Source organism: Denticeps clupeoides, chromosome 13 (genome assembly GCF_900700375.1).
Source record: "Denticeps clupeoides chromosome 13, fDenClu1.1, whole genome shotgun sequence".
In the NCBI taxonomy this organism is placed as follows: Eukaryota; Metazoa; Chordata; class Actinopteri; order Clupeiformes; family Denticipitidae; genus Denticeps; species Denticeps clupeoides.
In genome coordinates this window covers 13,884,523-13,908,763 of record NC_041719.1, presented here as the reverse complement: position 1 = coordinate 13,908,763, position 24,241 = coordinate 13,884,523, and the positions used below count along the sequence as shown (strand labels likewise).

Sequence of the window (24,241 nt, the reverse complement as noted above, 5' to 3'; positions counted from 1 at the left end):
CCAAGGTGCCACTGAGGTACCACTGAGCAAAGCACCGTCCCCACACACTGCTCCCCGGGCGCCTGTCATGGCTGCCCACTGCTCACTAAGGGTGATGGTTAAAAGCAGAGGACACATTTTGTTGTGTCACCGTATGCTGTGCTGCAGTGCTTCACAATGAAAATCACTTCACTTTCAAAACTAACCAAACAAACCAGTGTCCCCAACACACATCGGGAAAGTGACAAGTGAAATTGTTTCACTTTTTTCTTTAAGAAAAAAACGCTCCTCCAGAGTTACATTTTCACATGCTGGAACTATACGACCAAAAAATATATAAACAAAAAGGTCTCTCATCCTCTGGGTCTGGAATCAGAATCTATTTTTTTTTAAAGAAAGAACGAGCTGTTAACATTATTTAAAAATTTCAGCAGGACAATCATCCACAACAATAACTTTCTGCTCCCGAGCAGAAAACGATGCTTCAGAAATGTGTGTTCCACTGTCTACAGGCTATTGTACAACTGTACTGAGCAGTGAATAAAACAATCCCCTCCCTGCCTTGTCTATGCACTTGTATATTTTTGTTCTGGGTTTCTTGGGCAATGAAAGGCACAGCTTTTCACAGAACGACACACACATTCGCGTGCACACACAGACACACACACACAAACACACACTTCTCGCATACAAATATGAATTACAAAAGAGAATACTGCAAAGTTCCTTTGTACACATGAAGAAGTCTGCACATTATGAGAGTGAGCATTTGGTGGACCAGTTATTTGAAGGGGAGGGAGAGAGATGGACAGGCAGGTAGACTGAGAGAGATGGGGTGCTGACCTGGTGCACTCCATCACTGGGGCTGTAGACGGACCGCAGCTGCTTCATGTGGCTGCGGGCGTGGCCGAGTCCCCTCAGTGTTGTAAATACGCTCTCCAGCACGGAGTGTGCTCGCTCCATCACCAGCTCTGCAGGACTCAGCACCCCTAAATACACACACATCCACACACAACACACACAAAAAAAAATCAGCTTTGATGAACAGGAAGGTCTGTACATTAAATTTAATTTCAAGTCAGGGAAGAACAAATGGCCTTATCCATTTTTAATGTGTACCCACTGAACCGAGTGGCTATGGATGCAAGAACCCGGCCACAATAACCAGCCGGAGAGGGAAAAACGGAGGGGTTTCATGCGAAGGATTGCACCGCCAGACTGAGGCCCCCCAGACTGATGACTTCACACGAAGGTGTAAACAAGCAGACGTATGGTCAAGGTCTCCAAAACCAAAGACATGCGTTTACATACACTTCCACACACTGAATCACTGCCTCTTACATAACAGCAACTCGAACTAATCAAGATCATTCACTGGCCTAAAAAGGAGGAGGAGAACCTTCCAATACAGATTTTTAATGACTCTCATGCCATCTCCTCATGGAAGAACTGGAAGGAAATGCTGGAATTTCCAACTAGCTCTTGTTTTAGCTTCTTTACTTGCGCAAGGTCTTCAAAATTATTTCTGTCATATAGAACATGATGTTTTATAAACATAGTTTAAAATGGGTGGAGCCTGATGATGCTGCTTCCTCATTCTGGATGATTTTAATATTTCAATATTTCATGCACACAAAAACCATAAAAAATTGTGATTGTTTCGTGTATTTATATATGTAAATCCCGAGAACAGCTTTGACCTTTTACTAGCATGCAGCACTGTGCCTTTTACTGTGTTTTATGTGCAGAGGTATCAATCAGTTTGGCTGAAAAACAAATGTTGGCAGGTGGTATGTAGTTTATTGAAGAGTATGATGAGTGACATCAATCTAAAAATCACAAAATATTATAAAATGTCTTGTTTTCTTTTTTTATGCAAATGTACAAAAGCAATGAAATAAAACTTCTCTGGCATTTATTTGTCCTGGTATGGACAAATAAATGTGAGGACAAATATAATTAAGCACAAGCCAGGATGGCTTCAGGCTGGCTCCGTATATTGTAAACTGCACTGCACTGGAAGGGGGGTACTTCATACATACTTAATGCAGAGTGCCCAATGTCACAGAATGCTGTACACACTGTACATCCTGATCTAATAATTTACAGTGTGACACAGTAACACCGAATGTACAGAATGTACAGCCAATAAGAACTCAAGTAGAGCAAATACGATTGCGGCTATAAGTCAGTTTCCACAGACTCGATCGGCAAACTAAATTACATAATTATATTTAGCATATATTATATAATGCTGGACTCAGCCAGAAAGCTAAAAAAAACATGACTCTTCACCTGGGTGTCAGTGTTTGTAATGCAGGCCATAACACCAGATGTCATAAATATTTCTGCTTGCTGCAGAAAGCTCTTTTGTAAATGCCTCAGCCATGAAATAATCCTTTTCATAGGACCTCTGCAGTCTGGTGTCCAATCACTGTAGTAGTGGCCTAGCGGGTAATGGAACTGAGGTTCCGCTGAGCAAAGTACTATCCCAGGTGACACCGCTCCCAGAGTGCCTTTCATGGCTGCTTACTGCTCACCAAGTGTGATGGCTGCTGTGTTTCACAAAGACAATTACTTCAATCAATATGCTGCTCAGCCTGCACATATTTCACAACAAACCTGAATTGATATCTGTTTGTGTCTTCAGGTTACTAAATGATGCCAAGGAATAAGTCAATAAAATGGCCTTTTACTGCATGGCCTGGATAAAACTTTGATTCTAATGGGCTAATAGGAGTGCATTAAAAGTACATAATCGAAGGTAATTCATGTTATATTAGGAAGCAAATTTATGTATAACTATACGTGACTGCTAAAGTCTATTACTTTTCGGACAGCAGGTGCTACATACATTCAATCAGTTGGCATTTTTGCAAAGCTTTGGCATTTTATGTTTGGAGTAAACGATAAATGCTTTGACTAATGATTGGCTGTAGCAAACCTCTGAGGTGTGACTACTGCATACGCACAATATGTGATGCCAGCAAGACGCGTTATGCATTGCGTTCTGCGATTGCAGCATTTCACATTCTTGGCTTCTCTCCACCACAACGGGTTTATACTTAACACCTTCTTATCATTCACTCATGTTAAAGGGCATCTCATGAAGTGGCTTTTGATGATGACAATAGTGAAAACATTTGGAGGCATTTTGGCTTCTTCAAAATGGCCCAAATCTTGGTCTCCATAAATGCCATAGAGAAGGTTCATCCCAAGTTTTGACTGGTAGTGTAATGCTATTCTTCTGAACTCCTAGTTAGACCATAACTGCATTTCATTGGCTTAGACCTTGATCCATAGTTGATCCACTGTACTGCCATTTCTGCATCTGCATTTCTCTTTCATTTAAAGCCCTATTTCAGAGTTATTATTATTGAGCGGCCTCTCCAAATATAGCCCACATCAGACAGAAGTGGCCACTTCTTGTTTTGGATTGGGGAGAAGTGGAATGTATGGATTTTACACCATCACGCTCCTGTCTCTTCACTTTCTGCTGGAGTTCACTCACTCCCCCAGTTTGCAGCGTGAGCATGTGTGTGTTTGCGTGAGACGAGGATGTGATTCGGATGTGAGTTCCAGTGTTCCAAAGAATGAATAAAGATGTAAACAGAGTGGGAAGCTGTGAGTGTGTGTAGTGTGTAGATGAAGACTCGTGCAAAGGTCATGTTTTTTCTAAAAGCTGAAGGTATCTGGAGTCCTGGATCCAGATGGGCCACTGAATCTCCCTCTCTCTCTATTTCTCTCTCACTCAGAAACACACACAAAAGAGGCCCAGTGTTAGTGCAGCAACAGTAAAAAAGTTTTACAAAAGGAAAGTGCAGCGCTTGAGACTCGTATGAAACTCGGCTGGACTGGGGGTGGTGGTGTGTGGAGGTGTGAGGAGTGTAAAGGTCGTTTGATTGGCTGCCAGAGCTCCGGGTGCTGGTGTGTGGTGCTGGCTGAAAGCCCTGTGGTCCTGATGTTGATCACTGCAGGCCCAGCTGCGGGCCCGAGAACAGTCGGCAGACATGGTGGAACAATCCAGAACAAGCCTGGAACAGTTTAAACATCACCTTCCTACCTTGCCTCTCACGCGAAAGTGTGAGTGTGTGTCTGTGTGTTCACTTACTGAATAAAAGAAAGCTGAGAGTTTTTTTTTTTTGTGAGCGAGGGAGTGAGTGAAGTTACTGGAAATCTCAGGGTCTATTCAGTTGGGAATGTAAATGCACGGATCTTAGTGGGGACAGTGTGTCTCAGTAAGGCACTGTATCATTGTAATTGAGATGTTCTACATTGTGGAATATTAGGAAATATGATTTATTAAAAATAAATAAATAAATTACTTAAAAAAATAGTTACACATTCATGGTAAGTAATCAGGGCTCTAAGTGCCATATACAGTTAGGTCCATAAATATTGGGACATTGACACAATGTTAACATTTTTGGCTCTATACACCACCACAATGGATATCAAATGAAACGAACAAGATGTGCTTTAACTACAGACTATCAGCTTTTATTTGAGGGTATTTACATCAAAATCATGTGAATGGTGTAGGAATTACAACAGCTTGCATATGTGCCTCCCACTTGTTAAGGGACCAAAAGTAATGGGACAATTGGCTTCTCAGCTGTTCCATGGCCAGGTGTGTGTTATTCCCTCATTATCCCAATTACAATGAGCAGATAAAAGGTCCAGAGTTCATTTCAAGTGTGCTATTTGCATTTGGAATCTGTTGCTGTCAACTGTCAAGATGAGATCCAATAAGCTGTCACTATTGGTGAAGCAAGCAATCATTAGGCTGAAAAAAACAAAAGAAACCTATCAGAGAGATAGCAAAAACATTAGGCGTGGCCAAAACAACAGTTTGGAACATTCTCAAAAAGAAGGAACGCACCGGTGAGCTCAGCAACACTAAAAGACCCGGAAGACCACGGAAAACAACTGTGGTGGATGACCGAAGAATCCTTTCCCTGGTGAAGAAAACACCCTTCACAACAGTTGGCCGGATGAAGAACACTCTCCAGGAGGTAGGTGTATCTGTGTCAAAGTCAACAATCAAGAGAAGACTCCACCAGTGTGAATACAGAGGGTTCACCACAAGATGTAAACCATTGGTGAGCCCCAAAAAACAGGAAGGCCAGATTAGAGTCTAAAAAAGCCTTCACAGTTCTGGAACAACATCCTATGGACAGATGAGACCAAGATCAACTTGTACCAGAGTGATGGGAAGAGAAGAGTATGGAGACGGAAAGGAACTGCTCATGATCCTAAGCATACCACCTCATCAGTGAAGCACGGTGTTGGAAACTGTTGTAATTCCTACACCATTCACCTACCACCAAGTAGGGTGGTAGTAGCCTAGTGGGTAACACACTCGCCTATGAACCAGAAGACCCAGGTTCAAATCCCACTTACTACCATTGTGTCCCTGAGCAAGACACTTAACCCTAAATTGCTCCATGGGGGACTGTCCCTGTAACTACTGATTGTAAGTCGCTCTGGATAAGGGCATCTGATAAATGCCTTAAATGTAAATGTAAATGGATGTAAATACCCTCAAATAAAAGCTGACAGTCTGCAGTTAAAGCACATCTTGTTCGTTTCATTTGATATCCATTGTGGTGGTGTATTGAGCCAAAAATGTTAACATTGTGTCGATGTCCCAATATTTATGGACCTGACTGTGTTATCAAATGGGTCAGTCTTGTAATTTTTTTTATGTTATAAGTAACTCTGGTAGCTGGAAATTATGGTTGCGTGATTTGGTAAAATTCATATTGTGATTACTTAGATCAAAATTGCAATATGCAATTGCCATATGATAAATGTAACTTTCAACAAAAACAGACATAAAATGACCAATTACTAAATCTTTACATCACTTATTTTCAAATACTGCTTCTTAATAAAAATAAGCAAAAACAGGTACATTTTAAGAAAGATGTACAACATATAGTAGTATATAGGAACTGCTGGAAATAAATGGGATACTTTAGGTTTTTAGGTGCCCGGCTTTCTTTGCTCGTACTATGAGCGCTAGACTAAGAGGGTTAAAAACAACTGCCACAGGCTAGCCTCCTTTTACCTCCTTAGCATTAGTTTGGGCCAAGATTTACAGCTCTATCCTGCGTTCCCCAACTCCAGTCCGGGACACAACAGGAACGGTAAACAGCCTGAAGTGAGACTGAGCAGCCAGTCTCAGTTTAGTCACTTGGTACACTCCATGTACCCACAATATAAATCATATTATTTTATGTCCATGTAATGTGTAATCTGCAAAATCTGTCATTGCAATTTCGACTTCATTTATTGTGCTGAGATCCTGGAAATGTCTTAATTATGAAATATCTGCATATATGCAAAGTTGAAATTTATCTGCAACTGTTTGTTCATTAAGTCACGTCTGTCACATAAAAAAAAAAAAAAAAAGTCATTCATCATTAGAATAACCTTTTCAATTTGTAGAGCATCTAATTGATAAGCTGATGCGAAATTGACAACATCAAACTTTGTTAATGGTTGGTTACTTTTGAACAGTAGTGTATGTATGAGGTGCTCTGCGAGCATGTGCGGCTGTGAGTATTTGTGCATGCATCAAGAGGATAAGAGTGGGAGTGAATTAGCTGCATTAGCTCAAGTGGTGGCACAAATACAGCAGCACCTGACCAATCAAGCAATAGCAATTTATTTGTTCAGTTTAAACACTGAGCAAAAGCTTTTAGTCTGATTTTCTTTCAGAGCTTTTACACCAGTACATTCTACATCAACACACACTGCCATGCTCCCAACAGCCAGGGAGAGGAGACGAAGGCAAGTGTGTGCGTGGAATAGAGAGGCAAACATCAACCTTGTTAAGTGGCTCAGTGTACTGTGCAGCGGGAAGCAGTTTTCTGAGCATTTCTGGAACGTTCTTTCAAATGGCTAATGAGAATGTGGGGGAAATGGGTTCTTCTGCACCTGTCCGGCCCTAACGGAGTTCAGCCTGCGTAATGTGTGATGCAATACACAAGCAGTGCACACTGTGAGAATGTGTGTGCGTGTACAAGTCATAAAATCTTCCAAAACTCACAATAATGGTGGGTTGCAGTAAAGGTGCTCATTACATTACATTGTAACAGTGACCAAAAAAGAGAACATATTTGTTTTGGTATATTTTATATATGACTATCTATGCTAATAAACAAGTATCATAAATGCGTAATACTCTCTATAATAAGACCTTTTAACGTGTAAACCTAGCCCGACCCAAAAGCAAATAATGTTTCTTTTAGCTTTCAGTTATGTAATGAAGCCTTTTTCTCAGACGAAATGTCTCCATGTAATATATTGGTGACACAAGTTGTATATACACTCACCCACACACACACACACACACACACACGGCAGCATATATAAGCAGGTAAGGAAGTGCACTCATAACTGAAGGGTTGTGGTTTCAAATCTCGAACAGTCAGGGTGTCACACTGAGGTCCTCATGTGCAAAGTACTGTCCCCACACACTGCTCCCCGGGTGCATTATGCAATTAACTCCCCAGGTTACATGCAGAGGACACATTTCATTGTGTGAAATGACAAAAACAAATCAATTTCACACACAGACACACATGCATGCATAAAATTAAGACAATGTCCATATTAAAACAGAACAAACAGAACCCCCGCCACGACTAATAAAGTGGCCGTTATCCCAGCGGCGCACAATGACCCCGCAGTCATGAGACCCACATCCGCATCTTTCATTCAGGCATTGCGGGCTCATATCACACCTTTGGAATGTACCGCCGCTTGTTATAAATAGGCCTTTGGGTTTTTGGACCTTTAGCCCAAATTCTATTTTTGTGAGGAGGAGGTGGAGGAGCGTGCGGCGACCAGAGCAGAGGCTAATCTCCTGTGGAATGTGGACCTTGAGGAGGAAACACAGCAATGCTGCACAGGTCAGACACTATGCTAATGTCTGTCTGTATGCATCTCTGGAAGCGGAAAAGTGACTCACGTGCATTTCTCTGCATATGTATTCCAGAAATGAAATCTACAACAAAACTGTTTATTAATCTTCAGAGATGAATCTGCATGACTGAGAACAAGTACATGAGATATCAGTTGAGCCAATAAGTTAATGTACAAGAACTTCCATTACAATTAGCCCTGTGCAATTTGAGGAAATTTTGCATATTGCGATTATTAAGGTCAGTATTGCGATATGCGATTATGATATGATTAATATATGGTATCACAATTCACCTGTCACATCTTGGGGTTGAATGGGGAATAAGGCACAGAAATGGGACGTCAAGAACACAAGGATTTATTTTAAACACAAGGAAAAATGCACAAGGGCCAAAAACAGGGAAACTGGGAACCCTAAGGCATGTCTAGTAATGACAGGAAGAAACAAAGCAAACATAAGGTAAGGAATATCTCTCCATGTTAATGGTGCAGTCATGTCTTGTGGCTGTCTAATGCATTTAAGAGGTCCTGATCACGCCTGCTCAACTGGCATCAGTTGGGAGATATCACGATCAGCCTGAATCTGGTTTGGAATGAAGCCTGAGGAAAAGTATGAAAACAAAGAAAGAACAAGTGGAGTCAGAAGTCTACTTGATGAGACCATTCTGTGACTGTGGTTCTGCCAAAGACTTTTAAATGTTTAGAAAATGCTTCATGAATAAACTGTAGCTGTTTAGTCTACCTGCATGAGATTCTTTCTATTATGATGTTTGTGTGCAGGGCTTTTTATTGCTTTATTAGTACTTTAACAGGTCTAATAATAGAATGTAGGTGAAACTAATAAATAAAATGACTTGCATGGAAGTTCCTTTATTGTTTAATGTTCACTCGATGCTTCCAAAACTGCATACCTGGGAGTCAGACACTGAAAGCTCTGGTATCTCTGTACCAATTATGGCTCTTAAACCACACAAGCACTTTTGAATGAAAAACAATATAAAATTCATTGAAGTGGCCGGAAGTGGAGAGTATGGGCTTTAAAAGGACATACAGCACAGCAACTTTCGGCACTAAATCGGCCCTAATCACTTCCGAAGATCAAAGTTTTCCGTCTGAGACGCGTCAGAATTCCGGTTTCAGTCCATAATCCTGTGCCGCTCTCTGCATGGCAAATTTCACCAGTTTATTCAAGTTTAGGCCCCGCCCCCTCTCAAAAAAAAGGACACACCGAAATTATGTAACTTACGTAGCAAACTAACGTATACAATACTGCTGTCACCATGTTCGTAGCAAACCTACGTATACAATACTGCTGTCACCATGTTCGTGTTTTACTGTCCAATCAATGATTCCTGTGACAATCGTGAAAGAACATTGAAACATCTGTGCGTGTGTGGCTAGTAACCACACACATCATTAAGAGAGACATGGGTGAAGCTTACTGGAGTGTAGGCATCATTCTTTTGAAGCCTGTTTAACTGACGGAGAGATCAAAGCAATCAGAATGCATGTGACTATAAGTGGAAATGAAGTTGTGTCTTGTAGTGCATGTATTTGCTGAACCCTGTATAAATGTGGGTTAAGATCAGCATTATAATTGTTGATTTGTAAGATAAATTTGCTTGTGCATCATCACATTTACTGACGTTTTTGAATATACACCCGTGCTGTTTTTTTTTTTTCAGAAAGAGCAAGTAGTAGGCAAGGCACAGAATTAAACACACAGACAGACACACAGTTGAAAAGGTCAGCACTTAAGATATCTTTTGGAATGAGTCTGTGACTGTAGATTTTATTACAGCTGTGGTTGCAGTAGACTCTCTTTGATATGCAGAAGAGTTAATGGTGGCCATTTTGGATAAAGATTAAAGAGCAGGAATTACCTAGACTCATGCTAAACACAAACACACTCAATTTCATAGAGAACAATGTGCAGACTGTATCTTTCCAGACAATAAATACAGCACAGCACATAAGCAGACTTCAGTCCCGGGTTAGTCGGCACACTTGATGAATTCATTTTGCAAGATCTCAGTGTTCTTCTTGCAACCGGTGCACTGCACATGCATTCACTGTGAGGGGAGGGAGGGTGGTTGGGAAGACACTCTGTTCCCTGCCGTGGCCTGCTGAATGCTTTAATGGGCTGCTTAATAACGGATGGAGCTGCGGGGTGAGGGGCATAGGGGCGGTCGCAGGGCAGGTCATGCTTCACAGTATGTCTTCCTAAATTATACAACCACTGCTAATGAAGCGCACACACACTGCAGTATATGCACATACATTCAAGAGGACGCTTCAAATGTGCTCAGGATGGAGTAAGGGACATTTGACCTGGACTGACACAGTTGACATGGCAACGACCGAGTTCATCGGGGTTCAGCCTGTGCTACGATACAGTGATCCAACAGTTCGAGTGAGCATATTATCACAACTGATGGCTGAATTTAGTCACAGAAAGTGAGCAGCTAGTTATATAACAGACTGATGCTTTACACAATTTGGGGTTGATGTAACAGAAGCCATAATAACGAACTGAAAAAAAGATAACATATAATAACACTTGCTTTTAGGACTGCCATCTATTTGAAATCCATTTGAAAAAATGTCAAAGTAATCACATTTTGCAAAGAGTTAATCACAATGGTTAATCCCTTATGCTTGCTTTAATATTTAAAATGATTACAGTCAAGTGTGGGAAAGGGGCACACAGCATTAGTGCACGCTTACATTTACATTTACAGCATTTATCAGACGCCCTTATCCAGAGCGACTTACAATCAGTAGTTACAGGGACAGTCTCCCTGGAGCAACTTAGTGTCTTGCTCAGGGACACAATGGTAGTAAGTGGGATTCGAACCCGGGCCTTCTGGTTCATAGGCGAGTGTGTTACCCACTGGGCTACTACCACCCTACATGTACAAGTTGTGTCAATATGCTATACAGGTAGTACAGAAGCTTTGCATGAAAATCTGATCCACTGGCACCAGCACCACGCCCCCCCAAAAATATTTTTTTAATAATTTTTTTTTATCAACAGACCAATAATTCCATTAATGAGAAGTACCTCTGCTGATGCCCAGGTTTAAATTTTAAGACCCTGCATCAAGGTAGTCAACTACCAAGAGTTTTTCTTGGCAGACACTGTGGGGACTAGATACTGTTCTAAAATACAAAATTAATGGCATATTATCTTAAGTAATTCTCATATTACCTGTACCTGCAAGCCACAAGGGGCAAGTGTCATTTCCATGTTCACATGGCACCTAGTAAACTTGGAAGTGCGCAGTGACTAGCAGACTACTGACAGATTTCATTTGATTTTGGAAAAAAATCTCAGTCGACGTCCTTTAATTGCAAATCGTGTGTGTGTATGTGTGTGTGGAAAAGGGGTAACGGATGACAGATGGAAAGCTCTGGCGGGCCGGATGTGGCTTGCCAGTTGACCATCACTGCTCTACATTCAGAGCTGCTAATGTGCAAATCTGAAAAAGGCTATCACCCACACACAAAACTGGAAAATGATGGCGGTTTTAATGATATTTAAGGCCTTAATTTTGGAAAATCCAATTTAAGACTTTTTAAGATTCTTCAAGTATCTGCAGATACCCTGGATGACTTCACTACACACGAGCCATTCATTCCCGGCATGTACTAACTAACTAGACTATATATAGAGTCAATCAAGTGGAGTCAACACATGGACATGACATCATCTACACATGTGCACATTGACAAGTAACATTGACACAAGGGCAGACCTCCAGCATTGTGAGTTTGAATCCCGGCTACCGGCTCGGATCTTGTGTGGTCAAAATTTTAATGCTCTCCCAGTGTTGGCACAGGTTTTCAGCAGGTTCTCCGGTTTCCTCCTGCCATCCAAAGGCATGTACACTTGGTGGTTTGGTGACTCACAATTGTCTGTAGGTGTAAGTGAATAGTGTGTGTGTGCGTGTGTGTTTGGGTGTGCTGGAGGCCCGCCCTCGGTGAGTTCCCACCCTGTGACCAGTGTCCTGGTATGGGTTGTGGAAGCCGCGGCCCTGAGTGAGTGAATGCATTAATGAGCAGGATCTTATGACAAAGGGCTCCATGGTGTTATAGGGCAGAATTGTATTTTGTGCTGAGGTTACCAAAATTATATCAGTAAACATTAACTGTATAAAATCCCAATAACACAGCCAAACTCTGTATAATCCTATATGCTATATAGACTAGAGCTGAAAATCTTGGCCCGAGATGGGTCGGGTCCGTACTCAATTTCTATCAGTTTAGTTGGACTCGGGTTGGCTCGAGATCGCACTTAAATGATTGCTCAGCCAAAACAAACTTCTGATCTATAGTACCAATAGTACATAGTACTGTATGATTCGCTAATATGTAAATTTGTTTTGGTGATTCAGGAAAGTGTTTCGCATGTTGTACGTTTGTATTAATAGGGGTTTCAGGGGAAAAAAAGGTTGGCAACTACTGTTTTAGAGTATCTTCAGACGTACTTTAAAATGTGGTGGCCTAACAGCTAGGACAGCAAACCCTGAACTGTTATGGTGTCACTGAGGTCCCCTTGAGCAAGGTACCGTCCCCACACACTGCTCCCCGGGCACCTTTCATTGCTGCCCACTGCTCACTGAGGGCAATTGGTTAAAAGCAGAGGACACATTTTGTGTCACTGTGGGCTTTGCTGTGTATCACAATGACAAAAAACATTCACGAAAAAAGGAAGATGAGCATTTCATGAACGCTCATCACAATTCACTTCATTTCATATATGCAACAACATGTTGCCTTACTCTTTGTTTGGATGTAAAGGTTAATAAAGGCAGTATTCAACAGTCATGACATTATGGCTCCTGAGATCTACAACATGAACGAAGACAGAATCATGTGCATAATTTATGACATCCTCACTCTGCCTGTCCCCTGCTAAGAAACAACTGGTCCAAGGAACTCCCAACAGCATCACAGGAAATAGCCTACAGCGAGGAAAAGCTGTGGTCCCTATCCACTCAAGATATGTACTTTCGGACTACACACCAAACACAAAAGACAGAAAGTGAAATTTGTCCTCTGCATTTAACCCATCACCCTGAGTGAGCAGTGGGCAGCCATGACAGGCATCCGGGGAGCAGTGTGTGGGGACGGTGCTTTGCTCAGTGGCACCTTCTGATTACGGGGCTGCTTCCTTAACCGCTAGGCCACCACTGCCCCATGTGGCACAGCAAATATGTTTACTGTATACTGTTCCACAATTCTGGAAAGCAAGAGGAACTTGTAGCAGTCACTCTGCCATTCAAGACTGATTTCAGAACTACAACTATTGCAGGGATCTTACAAGTTTTTAGAAAGCCATTTCCATGGCTTTTTACCCAAAGTCAAATTTTCATGACCATACATTTGCTGCAGTTTTAAACATTGTAGCTGTACAATTAGAAAAATGTTTCTCACACAGTTTTATGGGAAATATGTACCTGATTATACATTCATATGTCAATCCAACTTCAACCTTTTCCATAACTTTATGTTTATTTCATATTCCAAAATATGGAAAATTCTCTTTTCAAATTCCATGACTTTTCCAGGTTTCTAATGACCGCAGGAACCCCGTATTGTCAGCCATGGAAACTGAAACAGAGGTGGGGGAAAACAATTAGTCAGTTCTGCCATGCCTGGACTTAGCACAGGTTGCCCCCTACAGCATAGTACTAGAATAGACTAGAAACTGTGCAGTATGACTATGCAGTCACAGAAGACAGAAATGCTGAACAGTTCAACTGTAACTAGCATTCAGCATTGTCTAAGCTGAATGCAAAATTAAGGTTTTTGACACCAAATGACAAACTGCCTCTAATCTAGTTGAATTTTAAAATATCTGTATTATGATAAAGTATTGTGTTAATAACATCCTTATTGGATTCCATGAATCACCTCTTTCGACTGTAAAAATTTACTGTGAAATGGCAGAACAGGCAGACTAATTCGCAAGAATAAAGCAAAGGACACTGTAGCAGTAATATGGTTGTATTTTTGAGCAAGAGTGCCACCCAGAGGAGATCCGTGATCGTGGCGATAGAATAACCACCTATGCATGACTATTCAATTACTGGCACTAACATTATTGTCTGTACTGAAATGCTGCTGGAATCTCTGATGATTATCGAGTTTGGTAAAAAACAATCATGCAGTAGAGGGATTACTATGTGTTCAAATGATCTATTTAAATAAATTAATAGTTGTTTCTATGTTTGAGTAATAAGAATGCTTATTTTTTATTCATGGGCTAAATGTGAAAGGATACTTGTGTGTGCATGTGCAGTACAAGATAGGCATGTATCTGTTACAGGCCACATGTTGTTTGCTGATGTGTTGTAATGTAAGTTCCAGGTGGTGCTTTACCCACAGGGAGGAAGCTGTTGTTTACAGACACACACACACAGAGAGAGAGAGAGAGAGAGAGAGAGAGAGAGAAACAGGTCATATGTTCTCTGCAATACCAAATCCTCCTATGCTCTTCACAAAGGTTATATTTATGACATCCTGACTCTGCCTCTCCCCTGCTAGCAAATAACTGATCCAAGAAACTCCCAACAGCATCATTGGAAACCATCTATACACATACACACACACACACACACACACACACACACACACACAGACCTGGTTTCACTTTCCACTGAGAAAAGTACTGACCCGTACAAGGCTACATCACTGAATAATGAAGTTTTATCTAAATATAAGGTTATGATGGTTATGACTATATTACTATGCCTATAGTAACTATGTTATGTAACACAACATAGTTGGAAATATATTATTGTATTAGTTGGACTAACTGTGTTAGACTGAGTGCAGTTCAGAATGAAGCACAGGTTTGAGTTTCAGCATAGCGTTCCCATGATATAAACTGACAGGTCAGGCATTTGGGACAGTCCTAAGAGGACAGCTCAGTGATTCTTGGCTGTGGATGCACTTGCTGTTATATTAACTGGCAGAAGAAGTGCACCACTCCCAAAGTGCAAAAGTGACCCTGTTGCGGATATTGAGTAATCAGCAGCGTATTGTACTTGGATCAATCTTTGACTGTGCGTCCAACATCTTTTCCTCCACTTCTCGATGGAAAGAATTGGCATTGTGGATTTCTTGGTTCTGCTAATATGAAGAAATTAAACACACACAAACTGTAATTTCCAGCTTTTAACTTACATAGGAAAGCTGTTTCCAAGCACGGTATTTACTACATAACCAGTTGTTTTAAGTACAGCACAAACAAGTTAAGTGATAGTAGTAACCTATTAGCTAAGAAACAGAACACCAAAATCACAGATAGAAACAGGTTCAGGTCTCCAGGGGGACTGTCCCTGTAACTACTGATTGTAAGATGCTCTGGATAAGGGCGTTTGATAAATGCTGTGAATTGTAAATGTAAGTTGATTATAAGTGTTTCTAAAGTCACTTTCTTAGCCACAAGAGGGCACTGTTACACAAGGGAGTAACACTCCTCCCCCAAACCATCCTGTTCTGTTTAATTTTCCTGAGGGAGATCAGCGTCACTCTGTCTTCTCGCAAATTCAGATTATAGTAAAAAAAAAAAAAAAAAAAAAAAACGTGGCCAGATGTGGTAAATTTACTCTACACACATGGTGAGGAAACATGTCCTCCTCTTGGCCTTCATTCCATCCTTCGCCCAGTCCCCCACTTCTTCTGATCCACATACACTCCTTCTCAGCAGCCATCGTCCCTTTTTCCTGATTCTGTAAGCCGTCTCCAGATGTTTGTCCTCAGAGAGTTCATGGGATCTCAGAGAGCTTTCAATGACCATAAACGCAAAACAGAAAATCATATCGCATTGTTTACAAAATGGGAAAAGGGAGGAAAAAAAACTGTAATACAACAGAAAGAAGAATATAATCACAGAATTCATGGAAACATTTCACTTCCTATAAAACTTCTGAAAGCTGGAATTTCTTATTAGACAGCAAATGCCTGCATTTGTGATATCTGATAGGCTGTGGAACAGAAAGATGATTGGAGCAGATTGAGCCAAGAGCCACTTGGGGATTGAGAACACAACAGAGTCAAATGAATCATAGAAAGATGGGGGGGGAGAGAGAGAGAGAGAGAAAAAAAAAAAAAAAAGGAGATCTGCGGGACAGAAGCAGGATGGACGCTCCACATGCAGGCTCACAAAGCATATTCAGACTGAAAGGAAAAACTGGAGGACTCGGACAGAGAAACCTTGAGCTGAACATTGCTCAGACACTAAATATCCACTGGAGCACAAGCCGTGAGTTAAAGATGGCAGTCTGGCGATTTGCCCCGGTGTTTGTGTGTGTGCATGCGTCCGTGTTACACTGGCATTTGTTGGGCTGCACATCGCTGCTAAGTCAGTGTGAGATTACATTCTGTTGCCAGACCAAACTCCACTCTTCAGCTAATTAAAACCAAGCCGCTGAACTGCGGGCATGTGTGCGGGGTGCCGGCTGAGATCGGGCTGCCTGGGAGGAGACAGAGGGACATGAAGAGCTTCCCTCTGCCTGAAACCCCCCCTGCAGATACTGTCATGATTAACATGAATGCACAATACCCCGCCCCCATTAGGACACTAGCACGCATCTTCCAGCTAATGAATGAATGAACAAGAAACACGTAAACACACACCAAAAGTAATTTTAACACACACATTTGAATACATGCATGAAAAAGTCAAAACAAAAAGTCACACAAACATCTCCAGACAATTAACTGTGTTAAATAACCCTAGTACCACATGCACATGTATACGCACACACACTCAATCAAACCTAGCTCCATCCTCTCATCTCTTAAACCTCGCTCTCCTACTGGGTTCTTCAGAACATCTGCAGGGGCCCAACACTCAAAAGCACAGTCTCACTGAGTCCTGCACACATGCAGTGCAAGGATTCCATACAGAATACGAGTGGGGAGAGAGAAGGAAAATGAGAAAATGGCAAAAAAAGCCTCCAGGTCAACTGATTGAAGTCGTCTGTTGTACTTTGACACACCTGAATGTCTAAACCCCGAGCCCGGCAGCCAATAAAAATCCAGCTCACACTACATAGACATCACACTAAGGTTAAAAATGTTTAAAAACGTAAATGCACAAGCAGATGGGGCATTTTTCATTTTTGGAGCATAAGAGGAAACAACATTTTTGCCTGTAGACACCAGAGCCACTTCAGCTCTACCAATTTAATCAATCCCAATTCCAATTAAAATTAGTAGCTCCTTAATTGATTTCGGAGGGCCCTCAGGTTATTATGTGAAGAGGTTTAATCCCCCACCCTTTAACCACACAGCCAAGGACTCCAGATTTTGTGCTAAAATGGTTAATAATGTTATAACATACTAAAAATGTTATAACCTAATAACTTATAATGGTTGAACTTACTTTCCACTATATGTGGGCATATTCTCCTTTTTTTCCCCATATTTTCTGTCCAGTTCCACTTATTTCAAATGGACAGGACATTCTAAAAACGGAATTAAAAAAAATTAAGCAAGTAAAATCCGAAAGCCACATCCGATCCCAAATTAAATGCAAGTACGTAAGTGCATCAGAGAAACCAGTCAGGTAGGAACAACAAAAAGGAGACGGAAGCGCACACACACTGTTGGAAAGGAGAAAGTTGAGAATGTTCACCTTTGTTCCTCTGATGGTCTGTAACAGGAGGTCACAACATGTAGAAGAAGGGTCAGCGACAGACTGCGTGCTTGCTGCTCTGAGATGAACTGGGGAGGGTAGGGGGGTGACTGGTTCTGGTGGTCGTCTGCCGCTCCTGGGCTGCATTAGTGCTGGGGAGTTTAGTTATGTTTGTTTGTGATTGAAACCACGATGAAACCACACTGACCTTGCAGAAAGCCTGGGAACATTCAGGCCATGTCGGTGTGTGCTTGTATTAAGAGTGTGGGGGGTGCAATACAGGTATAGTAGTTGTATAATAGCTGTATTTATATGGTAGAAAACAATTATTCAAAATCAATCAATATTTCTATCTTTATTGTGTTAGGTCATGGTATGGACATGTCCCATGATGCAGCTCTACATTACTGAATGCTTAGAAAGGCTGCAGCCCACAGGAAGCTCACCACAGAAGAAAAACAAGGCCTGAATTCTATATGTTACTGCATTAATGAATTCAATTTTAGAAAAAACATGATAACATCAGTACGTTTCTCTAGAACACACGTTTTTGACATCTTTAACGTCTTTGACTTAAAATCTAAACTCATACTTGTGGTCTGTCACTGAAAATCTATTTTTTTAAAGCTCCAGAGGGTTTCAAATTAAACTAAAAGATGCATTTCTTCCAACTGTAGGGGGGATCTTCAGCAGAAGAGCTCAGCATGTTCCTGCTGCCTGCAGCCACAGAGACATCACTGCACCGTGAAACCGCTGAGAGGCCAGAACGCGCGTGTGTCGAAACTGACGAGAACTGTAGCTCCAACTGGGTCAGAGGCATTGTGTGTGTGTGTGTGTGTGTGTGTGTGTGTGTGTGTGTGTGTGTGTGCGAGAATTCAGCCTCTTGACCATGAAGTCAAGCAAAGAGGCCCACTGTGTACACCTGAGACACACATGTGAAGATGTGAAAAGAACATTTGTCTATAAATGTGTGTGGATGGCTGAGTGAACTCTGCTTTTTTGCCGTAATTCTACCAAATTCATTAGTGAACTAAAATCAATTAACTGATACTAGAGTGGTTATGGGTGAGAAATGAAATGAAATTTCAGCATCAGGTAAGATTTGGTCATTTAGGCAGCTGGGCTGTCTATATAGTTAAATACCTGAATGCTGAAGCACGGATATTGAAGTTACTAGAAGGGATGCAAAGTATCATCAGAACATATCCTTATCAATTCCTCATAAACAGCGGTCCTGGACCTGGACTTGCTGGCTATTGTGGCGTACGAAAACCATTCAATTATAGGATGAAGGTGGTCAGAAGAACACAAATCTATTAATGTATGCATCAGAAGGAGGAACAGAAAAATTGAAGAATGAAAGCAAAAAAGGCAAGAAATTTGGGGGCAGGGTGGGGAGAAAGGGAGAGACAGCGAGAAAGAGGAAGCTTGTAAATTAGAATCATATTTCTAATAAAGAACACTGGTGGTTATTCTGAGGACTGAGTCCAGGGGAAATTAAAAGATGACAGTTGGGCTCTTTAGAAATGCTCAGCTGAGCACAGGAATGGCCTGAAGGGGTCTGAACTAGGCTAAAAAGGTCTGAGGTGAGATTTAAGGAGCTGAACAGCAGCCAGGAATGAAAGGTCGTGGTTCCCGGACCAAGTTGGCTGATTTGATTTGGTCTGGTGGGAAGTAAAACAGACTGATTTCAGAAGCTGCAGGCATGCTGTAATGAAGGACCAACACGGTTTGTCCCTGAGACAATTAAATTTTAATATCAATGATAATATCAAATTGGACTCAATGTGCGGAACATTTATTACACATTAAATGAACCCCATAAAAAGTACCAGAAGAAGAAAGCCAAGCCAGTCCTTTTTGTTGGGCACTGAAGACAAGAATATGAGAGCAGAGGCCAGAGTCTCTAGTTTTTATAGGTACAACATAGAAAACACTTTATATTAAACCATCCAGGTTTCAGGCGAACAAAAGTATTAAAGCACCCAGGTGTGCCAAATTGGTAGTGGTCTAATGGGTTAGACACTCACCTATGAACCACATGACCACAAAGTCACAAGGTGACCCCCACTTACTACCATTGTGTCCCCGAGTCTTAACTACAAATGTGAATGAATTTAAAAGACATTATGTCTATGCCCGGTTTAAGCTGCGGCGTTAAGGGTGAACATGGTTAAGGGTAGGCCGACATGAAGTCCTGCCTGCCACAGGAGAAGAGCATGCCATGGTGAAGCTGAGAATCAATGATATAGGTATAAACATGAGGCATAGTCAGCAGCACAATTAAACATACGATCATCAACATTTAAAAAGTGAGAATGAAGTGTGGTAATAAAATGAAAACTATTGGGAAGAGTTTAATAAACCCTCAGCCTGAGTGAGAAGGAACTCTGTTCTCATCTTATCAGACATTTGGATCTGACTACAGAAAATTTTTAAAGAAACAAAAAAAAACAACAAAAAAAACCACACACAGACACATGATTAGACCAAGAGAAATTACATTATGTACAGTATATTGTAAATTACCTTTCTGTAACAGACCTCAACTCAGTAAGCGAAAGCTGATTTATGCTCATTCTCTTTTAATGAAAGCAGGTAAAATAAATCATTATTGTCCCCAATTCTACTTCTTTAGACAATAAGATAAAAACGTGCACAGAATAAAATGTAGTACAGTTCATGATATGTCCCAAAACACACACACACACACACACACACCCCCAGAGATAATCCTGCCAAGCTCAACACTAACCAGAGACCTGATTCAGACACAGGCTGACCGCCACTATCTCTCCTCTTTACTTCCACTCCATCCTTCAGCTCAGAGCAGAGCAGGAGACATGAAGCAGGACAGGAGCGGCGAAGTGAGGGGGGAAAAAACGGACGTGAGCGGAGCGATGCTGCAGGTACAGGCGGGACAATCAATCAACTGACGCCCCGAGGTGAGAAGCATGACCCCGAAGAAGCTCTAACATCCTGCAGCTTCATCATGGCCCTGATCAACACACCTTACTCGATGTTTCTCTTTGGCAAAAATTAAGAAATGAACATGCAAATGAAGGGCTCTGATGGGGAGAGGTGAAACTTAAGCAACATCTGAAGACTGAAAAGAGAGCAGAGAGGCTGAGGGGCACATGGAGGAGGAGGGTTCGGGTTTGATCAACTCCAGGCGTCCGCACAGGAAATGACCTGGCCAGTGGAGAGGGAAAGAAAGACAGAGCGGCGTGGATCAGAAAGGGAGGAAGGTTTCCATCTGACAAACAGGCCACGCTGACACTGGCGATGAAGAGGCAGCACTCAGGAGACCATTTTCATGAACTCATATTAGCATACTAGCACAAACATTATTAGGGTTTTCGTTACAAAAGAAACACATGTTAGGTGATCATGGTAATTTAAAACAATTATATAACAATTTATCAAGAACAAAAGTGAGTGAGAGACAGGTTTTGTGTCTGTGTCTAGACAACCAACTCTCCTTCTCGACTCACATCAGCAACCTTTCCCGCTCATGTAGATTCCTTCTCTACAATATCAGACAAATCCGCCCTTATCTGTCAACCCAGGCCACCCAACTACTAGTTCAGTCCTTAGTAATCTCATGACTGGATTACTGTAACTCCCTTCTAGCTGGTCTACCACTATGTACCATCCGACCTCTACAACTACTACAAAATGCAGCAGCACGACTGATCTTCAACCTTCTCAAATTCTCCCACACCACCCCTCTGCTACGTTCCCTCCACTGGCTCCCAGTAGCTGCACGCATCAGGTTCAATATACTGATGCTGGCCTACAAAGCCAAACATGGAGTAGCACCATCCTACCTCACAGCCCTTATTACACCTCGCACTGCACCTCGTATACTCCGAGCCTCCAGTACTGCTCGCCTGGTCCCTCCATCTCTGAAGGTAAAAGGAAGACACCTAGACTCTTCTCCGTCTCGGCCCCTCTGTGGTGGAATGAACTTCCCCTCGAGGTCAGAAAAGCTCAGTCACTGAGCACCTTCAAACGACAGCTCAAGACCTTCCTCTCTAAAGAATATTTAGATTAACTTGTAACTTTCTTATTATCGAACTTATGTACAGAATCTACAACAGAGTGAATAAAAAGATTGTATTCATAGTTGGGGGTCCTAGTGAACCGAAATTGATCTCTTCATCAATGGTAACTTGAAAGCACGTTGTAAGTTGCTCTGGATAAGGGCGTCTGCCAAATGCCGTAAATGTAAATGTTTTGTTTGAACAAATTTTAAAAGTGAGCATAAATATTAATTTTGGGAAGGAAATAGCAGCATTTTTAAAAGGGTTGGCCCTATCATCCACCTTACAAAAACATGCAGTATAAATGCATTATCACCTTACTTCATTATTGACAATGGGCTCCGCATTAATAAATATGAGCATTGTAGAAGGTATAAACATTTCTACCTTTAAAGTATGAAGGGTCACTTGGTAATATTGGCCAAAAACACAAGTGTCACTAATAGATCATATGGTAACATATTGACAAAAATTGTTCTAGGAGAACTGATCATGCTTAAACCTACAGTAAAAACATTAAACAAAGTAGTCAAAGAATTACTGAGTAGAAACACCCATGACCTGTGCAGTTTACTTCGTGTTGCTCGATTAGTATCAGTATCACATTTCATTGTTGCTTTACTGCCCCTGTGCTTAGACATTAAAAATAATTGAGTCGTATTACAGTTAAATACCCTACTTCGCACGCTTTGTGAGCGGTTCCGGTAGTCTGTACAATGTCAAATTACGTCAGATAATTTGCAGATTATCAACTTTTGAGCCACTTCAGCCCTTTCAAAGTGAAACCCCTTGACTATGATCCATGACTAGAATTACTCTATCTTGTTAAATTGCATGGTTTTAAGTGACGTACTTGATCATTTCGCACACGTGTAGCCTTTAAAATAAATAAAAGTTAGTTTAGTTTGCACAGGTACTGCATTGTCTAGGTCAGGTTCGAGCTGATTTGCTGTCGACATTGAATTTAACAATAATCGACAATTTATTGAAACAGCGCTGCGCTCATCATGCTGATCACGAGACGTTTCTGTGCATTGACGGGCAGGCACACAAACAAAGCAATTACCGATGAACAGGCCCAGTGCCTCGCTCTGGCGTCTTGCTGAGCAAAGCTGCTTGCCTTGACTGACGTGACACTGAATTTAATCAGGCATGCGTGAGAGTACACAAGACGCGAAACAAATATATATATATATTTATTTTCACACACACACACACACACACACACACACACACACACACACACACACACACACACACACACACACACACACACACACACAACAAACTGTCCTCTGTGGTGAAATGAGACCTTGGTGGAATGAACCAAGTCTCATGTCTGTGTAAGAACAAGCCAGAGCCAAGAAAAAGAAAATGAGAGCCGAGCTGAAACAGACAGTTGGATCCGTGCCACTGTTACACACACCTTCCACGGGCATCAAGCTGTTCCAGCCTGGCTCTTTTCATGTGGTATAATGTGAAGAAAGTTATGCAATATTATGATGACAGTTATGCAGGAGGATGAAAAAAATTACTATTAAATGGAGAGCTGCCGAGCTGAGCATGGATGGGAAAACTGTATATCCTGTATACAGAAACACGGCTGACATTCGGCTATGGTGCTCATGATTAGATTTCGGTACTTCGTTCTTTATTTGTTTTTATTCATTTATTTAGCACTGAGTTGATAGACTATGACAGAGCTGAGCTTCTCCAGTCAGACAGAGTGACAGACGCCAGAAGTGTGTGAGGCCAAGGGGGCGGCCCTCAGAGAGGGACAGAGGGCATGAGCCTGAGACAGCAAATCCTCAGGGGACAATTACCACAAGAATGAGACGTGTGTGGGGGCAAGGGACAGTCCCTCAGAGGGAGAGGACAGTTGGGGGAAAGTGAGAGTTAAGCACCCACAGGAACTGGAGCAAGACTAGTGACGGTAAAGGGGGGGGGGGGGGGGGGGGGGGTTGTTTTTAAGGATGTGTGGACACATCCCCCTGAAAACATCTCCCTGGATCTGTGTGTGTGTGTGTGTGTGTAGCTCTTTTACGATTTGAAGCATTTCCTGTTGTAAAATAAGTGCTGAAGGCATTCGTCACAAAACCTTACTCACCCCAGAGAGGCTGCACCACACACACACACACACACACACACAAAATCTACTCACAATCTACTATCTTTGTAAGGACCTAGAACAACATGTCTTATAATTTGTGTAACATCCTGTACATACTCCCTATTCATAAAAGTTAAACCCAGTAAAACACTTAAGGTTTATGCCACTTAGGTCCAGAACAATTTTTTTTGCTGAAATTTTAATGTGAACACTTGGTCCTCTTAGATTACTGGAAAGACACGCACACAATGGGAGAAGTATTTGTCCCCTGTCCTGTTTGTCCTCTGCCTCGTTTAATATCCTTCAATTAACACACAGAACAAAATTGTAATTTCCCTCTGATTGCAGCATAAACTTTCATTTCCACCCAGTCTCCTGCATGTGAATCTGAGGCCATGCGAAGTAGAGAAGCAAACTCGAGCGGCCAGGAGGCATGTGTACCCCAAGTCAACATGTAATAGGCGCTGGGGGCAGAAATTGCTGCAGAAATTGCTGCTGTGAGGTTGTGTTCTTGGTCGG

At 41.7% G+C, this 24,241-nt stretch overlaps 1 protein-coding gene across 1 annotated transcript in view; it reads right to left on the bottom strand.

The window, feature by feature from the left end:
• The window catches only part of scfd2 (sec1 family domain containing 2), a 90,135-nt gene that overhangs the window by 16,994 nt on the left and 48,900 nt on the right, over positions 1 to 24,241 (bottom strand). The window contains exon 6 of the mRNA XM_029001569.1: positions 823 to 968. Coding sequence (XP_028857402.1) covers positions 823 to 968 — 146 coding nt within the window. The remainder of the gene's footprint in view (positions 1 to 822; positions 969 to 24,241) is intronic.